At 37.3% G+C, this 13,839-nt stretch overlaps 2 protein-coding genes across 2 annotated transcripts in view; one reads left to right on the forward strand and one right to left on the reverse strand.

Moving 5' to 3' along the window:
• Positions 1-8,957: 8,957 nt before the first annotated feature.
• On the reverse strand, positions 8,958-9,578 carry LOC131935922 (ankyrin repeat domain-containing protein 49-like). Its single transcript, XM_059292666.1, has 2 exons — positions 9,388-9,578; positions 8,958-9,117 (listed from the first exon to the last, which is right to left on the reverse strand). The coding sequence occupies exons 1-2, from the start codon at positions 9,576-9,578 to the stop codon at positions 8,958-8,960; spliced, it is 351 nt and encodes a 116-aa protein (XP_059148649.1).
• Positions 9,579-12,798: 3,220 nt separating this feature from the next.
• Positions 12,799-13,839, forward strand: part of LOC131935934 (uncharacterized) — a 31,679-nt gene continuing 30,638 nt past the window's right edge. Inside the window, exon 1 of the mRNA XM_059292681.1 lies at positions 12,799-13,076. Coding sequence (XP_059148664.1) covers positions 12,806-13,076 — 271 coding nt within the window. The 5' untranslated portion in view covers positions 12,799-12,805. The remainder of the gene's footprint in view (positions 13,077-13,839) is intronic.

Genomic DNA, 13,839 nt, shown 5'->3' on the forward strand with positions numbered 1-13,839 from the left:
AAACGTTTATTTTCTTAAAAATAGTGTGGGAAGTGTTTTGATAAATAAACAGTCAAGTCAATGGTCTATAATATTATTTGTTATTACCAGTAAAACAACACTGCAATAATGCCATTCGAGAACGGCATTCAGGGTAGATTGTCTTTAGTCCAGAAAGGGACGAAGGTCCAAAAAAAAAAAAAAAAAATCAACAAAAATGTCCCTAAAAATTTTAAAATATTTAATAAAGTACAACATGCAATGTTGACGTACTTGTTATTTTAATAACAGACTTGAAAAGCTGGCTCCAAATTTTTGTTGCCAGAAAGCATATTTTTCAACCAAAATTTAATATTTTATAACATGTGTGTAATAAGTACAAAATTACTTCCGGTTTCATTAAGGTTAGAAATAGTCAAAGAAATAATTACTAGCAATATAATATTAATTTAGCAAACACTGTTACTGTTAATTTGGATTAGTATAGTCAGGGTTTTTTTTTTTGGTGATTGGGGATGTTATATTATTTAATATAAATACAATACTACGCTGTACACCCTAGATCATTATTGTGTATTTTTACCATGGAAAACAATTGTTCTTCTTTCTTCTTCTTCGTTCATAATTTTAGGGTTGGAAGGGATGCCCCTCCAACAATATTAACTGGTTATGCGCCAATGAAGCCATTTACTCCGATCTCAGCCCGTTTTTCTTTTTGTATATCAAATGGTATACAAAAAGATTTTGTGACTACATGCAGTTAGGTTTGTTAAGCTCGGCGTCTTTAGATTAATATAAAGGCGCTTCTTCTCGCGTACTTCAACGGGTGAAACCATATACGACATTACACCAAGGCAAAAAAAGTGCAAATTTATCTGATAAATCTACGCTCAGTTTATCATGTCTATTAACTGATAACTGTTACATAAATCGAAAACTGACATTGAAATTATCTAGCTGTTATGGGAGGGTGCAATTAATTGAGAAACTTTTTTTTTACAAAGTTTTATCTCTTATATTTCTTAGAGCGAGTATCAATTACATATTGATTGGCTTACGGGAGGGTGTCACAATCGACTAAAACGACAACAGGAAGTGTCTATCAAACTCAAGTCAGACACCCAGTTTCAATATATCTCGTGGTTGATCTGTTGTGTTATTACTTATTGCAAACATACCAGTATATCGGTCTACAGACTTTCTTTACAAATATGATGAAATTAATCTACAGCTAAAGTGCAATAAAATAAAGAAAAAGAAAAACAATTTTTAAAATTCAGCATTGGGGTCACCCATAAGCAACGTCACGTTATTATGTGTGTGACAAAGTAGGGGTGCGGATCAGAACGTCACACTACTAGGTGTGTGACAAGGTGGGGGTGGGGAAGGGGATCAGAACGTCACACTGCTAGGTGTGTGACAAGGTTGGGGTGGGGGGAGGGGATCAGAAAGCCACAATGCTAGGTGTGTGACAAGGTGGGGGTGGGGGAGGGGATCAGAACGTCACACTGCTAGGTGTGTGACAAGGGAGGTGGGGGAGGGGATCAGAACGTCACACTGCTAGGTGTGTGACATGGTTGGTGTGTGGGAGGGGATCAGAACGTCACACTGCTAGGTGTGTGACAAGGTGGGGGTGGGGGAGGGGATCAGAACGCCACACTGCTAGGTGTGTGACAAGGTGGGGGTGGGGGAGGGGATCAGAACGGCACACTGCTAGGTGTGTGATAAGGTTGGGGAGGGGATCAGAACGTCACACTTCTAGGTGTGTGACAAGGTTGGGGAGGGGATCAGAACGTCACACTGCTATGTTTGTGCTAAGGTTGGGGTGGGGCAGGGGATCAGAACGTCACACTTCTAGGTGTGTAACAAGGTAGGGGAGGGGGTGGGCTACAGTGGCGGAACTAGAAAAAAAGGGCCACCCCGCAAAATATTTTTGACGCCCCCCTATATATATATATATATATATATATATATATATATATATATATATATATATATATATATATATATATATATATATATATATATATATATATATACAACATACGAACATAGGATATTCATTTCGGGCCTAATCTAGTTTTAAAAAACACATCGTTTTAAAAAATACATAATACTTTTATTTTCAGTTCAAACAAATTACAACAACATATCATGTTTTTAGGTACATTAGGCAGTTTTGCAAATCTGTGTGTCACTTTTCATGTCGGCCGTATAAATTCCCATTAGCAAGCCGGTCAAAAGTATATGAAATATGAAAGCTTTGTATGTAGTGTAATGGTTTCTCGTGTTATGTTTATTTTTATGTTTTGTTTAATTTATATTATTAATTTTTGTTTAAAATCCCTTTTATACGATGTCATTCTTTAGTTTGTATTTTATAAAAAATAATAAATAAGAGAAGTAATTGCTTTTCAATTTGCGTAGTACAAAACTATTAAAAGGAGTTTATGGAAACTTCTATCTGACTCTTTAAAAAAAGGGAAATAAGTCATGGAAGTGGTTTGAATGTTTGTTTATCTTGCACATTAAAGCTTAAGTAGATTTTTTTTTTCTTTTACGCAGCGTGTGTTAGCTACTGTAGAGGATCACTACTGTAGTAGTTTTTTTTTAAATTTTTTTACAAAACTATTATTAAGGTGCACGAAAACGTACAAAGTCATTGCTTGTTGGTCGGATTTTGGGCCCCTAAACGGCCTGGCCCCCCCGCATTGCGGGGTCTGGCGGTATGGTAGTTCCGCCCCTGGTGGGCTACCTACTATTTTGGCTACCTACAGCTTACATAGGGGTCGTCCATAAATGACGTCACACTAGTAGGTGGGAGGGGGTACGTAATTTTGTGACGGTGTGTGATGAGGGGGAGGGGGAGATCTGATGGTGGGACGTCACACTTTTGCATTATAAAACAGCAATGTAAGAAAACGAATTTTAGACGTTATTTCGCGTTTTAGAAAACTGTTTTAATAAACTGTAATAGGAATTGATTAAAATAATCTTTGTTGACAGAGTTCAAACAAGATTTTGGAAAAATATCGATGTTTTAAGAAAAATTCAACTGCAATTTTGAGGGGGGGGGGGGTGTAGACTGAGGTGTGACGTCATTTTATGGGGGGGGGGTTGTCTGGAGGGGAGATGGGGGAAGGTAAAAATCGTCAAAAAGCGTGACGTCATTTATGGATGACCCCATACGTACAGCTGGGGTCACCAACAATTAATGTTCGTGCTACCTACGGATGTGGCTACCTACAGTTGCAACTACCTTTAGTTTTTGCTTTCTACAAATTTGGCTACCAGCAGTTGTAGCTACCAGCAGTTGTAGCTACCAACAGTTTTAGCTACTTACAGTTTAGCTATGTACAGTTAAGGCTATCTACAATTACCGTTATTGCTAAATATAGATGTGGTTACCTAAAATATAGGGCTACCTACAGCTGTGACTACCTTTATTTGCCCTGAACAATTTTGGCTACCTACAGTTGTAGCTGCCAATAGTTTTGTCTACCTACAATTTGGTAAACTGCAGTTTCGCTATCTGCAATTGTGGCTACCTACAGTTGTGGCTACCTATAGTTGAGGCTACCTATAGTTGAGGCTCCCTATAGTTGTGGCTACCTACAGTTGTGGCTACCTATAGTTGAGGCTACCTATAGTTGAGGGTACCTATAGCTTAGGCTACCTATATTTGAGGCTACCTATTGTTGTGGCTACCTATAGTTGAGGCTACCTATAGTTGTGGCTACCTATAGCGGTGGCTACCTATAGTTGAGGCTACTTATAGCTTAGGCTACCTATAGTTGAGGCTACCTATAGCTTAGGCTACCTATAGTTGAGGCTACTTATAGCTTAGGCTACCTATAGTTGAGGCTACCTATAGCTTAGGCTACCTATAGTTGAGGCTACCTATAGTTGAGGCTACTTATAGTTGAGGCTACATAAGTAGACACTATCTGAACATGACGATGAGTATATGTTAATGCATGTTTTTAAAATTTCTCTTCTTACATGCCATGAACCTAGATCTAGATCTAGGTTTAAATCAGAGCATCGATAGCGAGGCAACAGATCATACTCAAATTTCTTACTCTTAATGTTAACAAAAATTACATTCCGCAATTATATGATTGGTACTGTTGTTAAATATTTGATACGTACTTTGATAACTCAGCCTTAAGATCACAAAAATACGCTGGTAGTTTTGTTGTGAATTAAAACTAAATCGAGATCTTGATTCCAGATCTACTGATAAGAAATACACAGATATTTTAACTAACGTTAATAGTACAAACCCTACCCTTTCAGTAGCATGTAGGTAGCTGTCTCGTTTAATGTAAAGTGCTTCTGTAGTGTGGGTAGATTTGCTTAACATAACAAAAATGTATCATCTTTAATTCTCAAGATACACACCCAGCCTGATGCAATATTTAAAGATTGTTACATGTTCCAGCACAGTAATGACCTTCATGTTCATACTTTGCCCATGGTCGGTCATATGACTTCTAAGGTACTGTGTTTTTGTTAACGTATGGGGATCTGTTATTCTACAGGATTCCTTCCCGTTTGACAATCTCAAGTTTAATAGAAATGTATTACATTGTATCCCCTATACCTTTTTATTATGTTTATTCGATTCAACAATAACGTAATTAGTTGTTAATATAAACCAAAGAAAAATTGTAATTGTAATTGTAGGCGAGGGGTCCGTAATTGTAGGGGAGGGGGGTCCGTAATTGTAGGGGAGGGGGTCCGTAATTGTAGGGGAGGGGGTCCATAATTGTAGGGGAGGGGGTCCGTAATTGTAGGGGAGGGGGTCCGTAATTGGAGGGGAGGGGTCGGGTCCATAATTGTAGGGGAGGGGGGTCGGTAATTGTAGGGGAGGGGTCGGGTCCATAATTGTAGGGGAGGGGGGTCGGTAATTGTAGAAGAGGGAGGTCCGTAATTGTAGGGGAGGGGGTCCATAATTGTAGGGGAGGGGGTCCGTAATTGTAGGGGAGGGGGTCCGTAATTGGAGGGGAGGGGGTCGGGTCCATAATTGTAGGGGAGGGGGGTCGGTAATTGTAGAAGAGGGAGGTCCGTAATTGTAGGGAAGGAGTCCGTAATTGTAGGGGATGGGGGTCCGTAATTGTAGGGGAGGGGAGGGGTCCGTAATTGTAGGGGAGGGGGTCCGTAATTGTAGGGGAGAGGGGTCCGTAATTGTAGGGGAAGGAGGGTCCGTAATTGTAGGGAAGGGGGTCCGTAATTGTGCATTGAGGAGTGGATGTGGTTTCAGATCAGAGTTTCTTCCAGGCATCTCTTCGGGGGGGCGAAGCCCCCCCCCCCCCCCCCCCCCCGAAAAAATTTTACCGCCCCCCCCCCCCCCCCCCCCGAATGAAATGAAATTTATATAATTTATATAGAAAATATATACTTTTAACAGTGTCCCCCCCCCCCCGAAGAAAGTTTACCGCCCCCCCCCGAAAATTTCAAGAGCCCCCCCCGTAGAAAAAAAGTCTGGAAGAAACACTGTTTCAGATAGTGTTACGTCACACGTTTGCCTTTTTTTCGCAATTTAGAAAAACTGTTTTAATAAATTGTAAAAAAAAATGATTCAAATACTCTATTTTGGACCAAGCTCAGTCAATATTTTAGAAAACAAATCTGTGTTAAAAAAAACAACTGTTATATAGGAGGAGGGGATTGTAGGCTGACGTTTGACGTCATTTTAAAGGGGGGGGGGGTGTTTTTTTACGGGTTAGTCTCTGACAAAACAACTCTTCGTGACTATGTTCGCTACTTTTATTCCGTCAAAAATATATATATTCAAAAGTAGCCCTCGTCCTAATCGCTAGCAACTGACCCCTGACAATCATTCACTCCAGCTTTTATACGGCATTCGACATTGGGATAACAATACACAAACACACCGGGGTTAACAATATTCTAGGGTAAACTCAACTCACACACTCACTCTCCCCTAATTCTAGATCAGTCTATCCTATTCTAATCTAACTTACAACTGAACCGTAACAGGGGTCTTGTTTTTTTGCCGATGTGTTGCGGAAGGTGGGAGGGGGTAAAAATCGTCACAGAAGCTGACGTCATTTATAGAAGACACCTGGTACATTTCGGGTGGAGAAGCTATTTGATACTTAGTGCAACCATGTCTTTTATCTCCCTTTAGAGGTCGTCAATAAATGTCACACGCATAGCAAGTCGGGTGGAGTTACTGGACTTTGTAGCGATGGGGGGGGGGGGGAGGGTGAAGAAAGTGTGATGGCAGTCTAGTGCATTTTATTTAAAAGCAGTGTTTCTTCCAGACTTTTTTCTCCGGGGGGGGGGGGGGGGCACTTGAAATTTTCGGGGGGGGGGGGGGGGGCGGTAGACTTTCTTCGGGGGGGCGGACACTGTTAAAAGTATATATTTTCTATATAAATTATATAAATTTCATTTCGTTCGGGGAGATGCCTGGAAGAAACTCTGTTTAAAAGTAATATTAGTAACTGACTTTTAGGGGTTATTTCACGTTTTTAAAAGCTGTTGTTGTTGATTTTTTAAATATTTTTTTGGTAAATTGCAAAAGAAATTGACTTCTAAACTCAATATTGATCACGGCAAAAGTAATTTTAAAAACAATTGTTAAAAAAAAACGCCTGCATTTGAGTGTGATGTGGTTTTAGAGATGTGAGTCTGGCTCTTTTGTGAAAATGTGTGACGATTGTAGGGTTGGGGGGGGGGAGACACGTAAAGAAATGGTGACGTTATTTATGGATAACCCCTTGTATATTTCTGCGTTTCCTTAATCATTCAGCGTGTACTGTGTAATGACGGTGAATGCGATGTGTTTTAGCGTACGGAAATATTTGAGTCGTTTAAAGGATTTCTAAAAAATTCAAGTGCTATTGTTTTTCAAATACTCACTCAAAAATAAATATGTGAACCTTAAGTGACGATTTTGATAGAAATGTTTTGAAAATTAAAAATAAAAAGATTTTCTTTAAAAGATAATAAAGCGTCACTGATTATTTAACTATAAAAATAACGTCGTTAAATTATGTATTTAATACCATTACTAAACTTTTATCAGCGACCCGCCATTTTGTGTTTATATATGAGTGTAAGTATAATGCATACGTATGTATGTGTGTTTGCGCTTGCGTTCAGTTGTTTTCATCTTATAAATTGCGTTAAAACGATTAACAACATGTATTTTCAGCGTGTATCTAGCTAGAGCATTCTGAAAGTTCTGCGATTAGTCTGCGAAGGTTCTGGAAACATCAACGTAGGCTAGCGCTAACAACGAGATCTCAAGATGACTTCAATTGGCTGACGTAACTTCCTGTTTCATAATAATGATCTTATTTATAGCTGCGAATACTGAAGCTTGGTTCCACAGAAAAAGGCGTTTACACAGAAAAGAGTGTTTACACAGAAACAAGTGTTTACATAGAAAAGAGTGTTTACACAGAAAAAAGTGTTTACATAGAAAAGAGTGTTTACACCGAAAAAGAGTGTTTACACAGAAAAAGAGTGTTTACACAGAGAGAGTGTTTACACAGAAAAGAGTGTTTACACAGAAAAGAGTGTTTACACAGAAAATAGTGTTTACACAGAAAAAAAGTGCTTACAAAGAAAAGAGTATTTACACAGAAAAGAGTGTTTACACAGAAAAGAGTGTTTACACAGAAAAAAGTGTTTACAAAGAAAAGAGTGTTTACACAGAAAAGAGTGTTAACACAAAAAAGAGTGTTTACACATAAAAGAGTGTTTACACAGAAAAGAGTGTTTACACAGAAAAAAGTGTTTACAAAGAAAAGAGTGTTTACACAGAAAAGAGTGTTTACACAGAAGAATTTTGGTTAAACAGCACATACATCATGCAACATGAAAGCGTCAAAGGTGTATATTTGTTTATATTACATACTGATTTAGTGCTATTCTTTTGAATATGTCATTGTTGTATATGGAACACTGGTACATAAATCGGAGTTTGATTGGTTTTTAAATTTTCAAAAAGTTGTCTTTCTTTGTTCTTAATTTTGATGTTGGAAAGGACTCCCTCCAACGCAATTAAGTATTACATATCAACTGGTTATTCGCCATATAGGCCATTGACTTCGATTTCAGCCTGCTTTTCTTTTTGGATTTGTTCCATAGCCTTTGTCCAACCAAGAACAAACTACAAGGCAGCAGTTGTTTGATTTAAGAGTTGTCTCTCCTAGAAGAGTGGCTGTCCCCAGCTAACGAGCCTCATCTGCCCGAGGGTTCCGTTTAGCAACCGTAAGCTTTACCGACTCGACCACGCCGACCATCCAAAAAATGCTAACTAAATTAGATGGATTTCGCAAACACATTGTCATAACTAGCTAGTTTTTTTCTGTTTGCACTATAAAATGTGGGCGTTATCGTGTTCACCCAGCTTTGATGGGTACCTGTCCTGAGTTAGGGAAAGTAATACGACTGGGCAAAGTGCTGACCACACTATCTTTTCACTTGACAAGGTCACAGACACTGAAGAACTGGACTTCTTCGGCCCATATACCGCTGGTAAAATGGGTAATATTAAATTATTGCTCAATAAAACGAAGATGCGTAGATATGTGTGATGGGGTTGGGTAAATGTAACAGGGTGTATACTTTTTTTTTTCCCTTTTATTGGTCTTTATTTACATTTGCCCAAAAGGTCTTATTTATTTACAACATGTGTAAAACAGGTTTGTCTGTTGTTCTTACCAAAAGGTTATCTGTATAATAATTCAGTGATAGAGCTTCACTGACAGAATTCTATGCAGGAGAATGAAAGTCATTTATGCAGTCATCCATTAAATCAAGCAGTTTGTAATGTGGACTACACCGTAAGCATATCTCTTTGGCCGTTTCACCTGCTTTTGACTTGATGCTGGTATCAATGAAAGGATTAGTTAGTAAGAGCTCTAACATAGATGCATTTTCTGGTTCCGATGCTGCCATATGTAATGGTGTTAAGCTGCCATTTGTTTGGACGTTTATGTCGGCACCAGCATGAATAAGAACTTGGGCTGCTTCCACACAGTTCCATCGGCCTGCGCTGTGTAATGGCTGCCACCATCTGCTGTTTTTGCTGAGATATTTTCTCCATGGGACAGGAGCAGATGAACCATATCTTTATGGTTGTTGCATGAGGCTCTGTGAAGGGGTGTATACAGATCAGCGTCATGTGATAAAATTAAGCTTGGTGTAGTTCAGGGGTCTCCAAACTACGGCCCGCGGGCCGGATGCGGCCCGCGATGTCCTCTCATCCGGCCCGCGGAGATCTTTTTGTCCACGGAAAAAAACGTTTGTTGCTGATGGCTGAGGAAGTTTGCCCAGAAAAATCAAAGATATGCCTGAAAGAAACTGGCCCCCGAACTGAAATTTGATAGTTAATGCGGCCCACGGACTGAAAAGTTTGGAGACCCCTGGACTGTAGTTGATAGAAGCTCACTGACCACTTCTAATTTGTTATTTTCCGCAGCCCATAATATCCTTTTTGAAGGGTCATTTGCTAATTCTTCTTCTGTAAACTCATCTATGTCATCCTCATCTTCATCATAGCAGCTTTTCCATAGTTTCAGCACTTGATCATTGGAAGGATTAACCAAATCCATATTGGAGGCCCTGCTTTGTCATCACAAGTTGACTTTAGTTTCATTTATCTAATATAGATCTAGATCCAATCTAAATCTAGATATAAATCTAGTGACTGTCTGTTACTGTGTAACTAGTCTAGATTTAGAGATCAGAGTTTGTTATTGTTTATAGTTATTGTAGGCTTTTATTCCGAATGGTTTTTTTTTAGTTTGTTATTGTTTATGAGTGATAAAGGAAAAAATAAATGGAACAACATGGCTCTTCCTGTCTACCAGATTTAAAATAAACAGCTACATCTTTCTTGGCTAATGTACCTTTATATCTTAAAGTTTTACAGTTAAACGAAATCCGTGTTTTGAATTTTGAAATTACAGTTTCATTTCCTCGCTGTTACTTTATACGAGAAATCGATTGTGCTCTTTAAAGATGGCTATTTATTTTACGTATTAAAAACGGCAAGTTTTCCTATGTGAACTATTAACTCTCCAGTCTAGATGAATTGATCTTTCTAGCTAATATTACCTCCCCTTTTCTCCGATTACTAACTGCGGTTCCTCAAGGGAGGAGATCCAGCTGGCCTTAAGTTTCCTTGTTGGTGGATTTAGGTCATCATCTTGGTGCCCCTGGTGACCTTTGCACTTAGTTGACCAGAGGCGTAATTTTAGATCTATTGTTTCAGCTTTACACAATAGCACACACACGACCACAATGACAAAACTAAAGATTGAATGAAAGGTCAGTTTCAGAGCATAAAATGGTCGCATTACACTCCATCATCTAAATAATAGCTTCACTTTTGTTCTTATTATAGCATTCCTTGTTGTGATATAATTATTAATATACATTAATTTATATATATATATATATATATATATATATATATATATATATATATATATATATATATATATATATATATATATATATATATATATATATATGTGTGTGTGTGTATGTGTATGTAATATATAAAAACAATATATATATATATATATATATATATATATATATATATATATATATATATATATATATATATATGCGTGTGTGTGTGTGTAATATATAAAAACATAGATATATTTTTACATATATATATACATAATATATATATATATATATATATATATATATATATATATATATATATATATATATATATATATATATATATATGTGTGTGTGTGTGTGTGTATGTGTATGTGTGAAAAGAGACAGAGAGGGGAAGAAAGAGAGACAGAGAGAGATCACCTGCCAACGACTGATTAAATTTGATAGATTTTTCTCGATCACCACAAGCGCCACAAGATTGAGGCTAATTTTAGAATAGCTTCACTGTGCTGGACCTATATTTAGCTCTGGAACTAAGGCAACAAGTTATCAGCAAAGACCTACTCAGTTATCAAAATATTCGGGTTCAAAAAATATCATTTTTTTTTAATTTTAGTTCAAATTTGCTGCTAAAAAGAGGTATTAAAGCACTTTTGGATCTTTGCTAATTATTCCTAAAAAGCAAATATTCTTGATTTTAATAAAGAATCTATTCCCAACCTCTCTCAGTAAGTTGTCCCCACTGTCAGTCCCGCCCCTGGCGAGCCCCCCCCCCCCCACCCCCTCCCCCCTGCTCTCTGGTACCGACTGGTCTTGAAGCTGTGCCCGCGCGCCTTTCTCCCCTCACACAATCGATCTCACCAGACTCCAAAAATACCCGCCAGTCTGAACGAGAGCGTCCCCCACTACGTAACACTATTTATTCCGATAGCTTGTGGTGTTCGGACGTTGGAAAACAAATGTCAAAGTGTGGACGAAAGGGGAGCTAAACGACAACTTACTTCAATGGATAAGGAGTGTTTAGTGTCGAACATGTTCGTATGAGGGGAGACAAGTCAGCTTAACGTTTATTGAATGCCGAGGTAATCAACATAAGTTTCTTATTCGGCTTTTTGTGTTTTAATTAGTCATTTCTTTAAATATCTCCCTGTCTTGTTGTAGCTCTGTATATCTCAGTGGTCATCTTTATCTCATTGGTCATCTTTATCTCACTGGTCATCTTTATCTCATTGGTCATCTTTATCTCACTGGTCATCTTTATCTTACTGGTCATCTTTATCTCGTTTTTCATCTTTATCTCACTTGGCATCTTTATCTCACTGGTCATCTTTATCTCACTGGTCATCTTTATCTCACTGGTCATCTTTATCTCACTGGTCATCTTTATATTACTGGTCATCTTTATCTCACTTGTCATCTTTATCTCACTGGTCATCTTTATCTCATTGGTCATCTTTATCTCACTTGTCATCTTTATCTCACTGTTCATCTTTATCTCATGTGTCAACTTTATCTCACTTGTCAACTTTTTCTCACTTGTTATCTTTATCTCACTGTTCATCTTTATCTCACTTGTCATCTTTATCTTACTTGTTATCTTTATCTCACTTGTCATCTTTATCTCACTTGTCATCTTTATCTCACTGTTCATCTTTATCTCACTGTTCATCTTTATCTCACTTGTCATCTTTATCTCACTGTTCATCTTTATCTCACTTGTCATCTTTATCTCACTTGTCATCTTTATCTCACTTGTCATCTTTATCTCACATGTCATCTTTATCTCACTTGTCATCTTTATCTCACTGGTCATCTTTATCTCACTTGTCATCTTTATCTCCCGTGTCATCTTTATCTCACTGTTCATCTTTATCTCATGTGTCAACTTTATCTCACTTGTCAACTTTTTCTCACTTGTTATCTTTATCTCACTGTTCATCTTTATCTCACTTGTCATCTTTATCTCATGTGTCAACTTTATCTCACTTGTCATCTTTATCTTACTTGTTATCTTTATATCACTTGTCATCTTTATCTCACTGTTCATCTTTCTATAAATATCTCACTTTTCATCTTTCTTTTATCTCATTGTTCATCTTTCTATAAATCTGACATGTCATTGTTCTATATATCTCACTTGTCATCTTTCTATATTTTATATATCTTACTTGTCATCTTTCTATATATGTTTATCAATCGCTCTATCTACTTGCTATTTTCTTTGTGTTTAACACACATACACACACACGCACACATACATCCACACACACACAACCATTTATATATATCACTTAATATCTCTCTAATCCTCTTCACAAACCCAAACCACCAAACCACCAAACCACTACATACGAACCTGTATAAACAACGTTGACTTATCTTACTGCAGATAATGGCACTGTTGTCACCGTTCACCATGCTCTACTCTCCAATCAAATCCTTCACAAAGTCTCACCGACAGACCCCTACATTGCTACCAGCTCTCCTACTGCTCATGGTATTCCATGTGGTAGAATCCAACTCCCACAAGTCTAGATTATGTGCCCGTGTGGACGACTTAAACCTCGGTGTGGATAATGTGGCAGCAGATAATAAAGGACTTACAATGAAACGGTTTACTATGGACTGTAAGGATACCCAGTCTATGGTGGGGATAGAGGTGCATAAGCTTGGGAAACATTATCAAGGTAAGGTTGTTGTTGTTACAAATAGTGAGTCGACTATATTATAAGATCACGAGTAGCTTTCAGACTTAACCCTTATATATGCGCTGGAACGTTTATATATATATATATATATATATATATATATATATATATATATATATATATATATATATAGTCGTTGGCAGTCTGTTTTTGGGAAAGCAATATATATATATATATATATATATATATATATATATATATATATATATATATATATATATATATATATATATATATCGCTTTCCCAAAAGTAGACTGTTCCAGCTCCAAATTTCATATCTTTTCGAGGCATGCATTGTTCGATTTTAAAATCATCTAGGCATCATGGCGTAAAGTGTTTGGCCATATCTCTTATCGTTCTTACACAACAACTCCATTTCATCAAGTGGTTAATATAAAAATGTCAAGGGAAACAAAATTTAAAAGCCGTGTTGTGAAGATTTGACAAAAGTTGAGCTAAAAGAGTCTGGTTCTATGGAAAATAAAATATAGATATATATTAATGTGCGTGTGCGAATTGTTTTGTATATGAATGTCTATAGTCTGTGTAGATACTAGGATTATGTTTTTTGATTTACCTAGAGTTATCAGTGGACCGTAAAGGGGATATTATGTCGTTGACGAAAGCACAAGATATGTTGGGGTTTTTAAAAAATATAATCTGAATATTATGCTACAATTCAACTTTTTAAATCCTTCAGCGGCATAACGTATTATTTTGTATGATCGCCTCAGCAACGTT

The sequence above is a fragment of the Physella acuta genome, unplaced genomic scaffold (genome assembly GCF_028476545.2).
Source record: "Physella acuta isolate Inbredline_101_S28 unplaced genomic scaffold, ASM2847654v3 ptg000164l, whole genome shotgun sequence".
Lineage (NCBI taxonomy): Eukaryota > Metazoa > Mollusca > Gastropoda > Physidae > Physella > Physella acuta.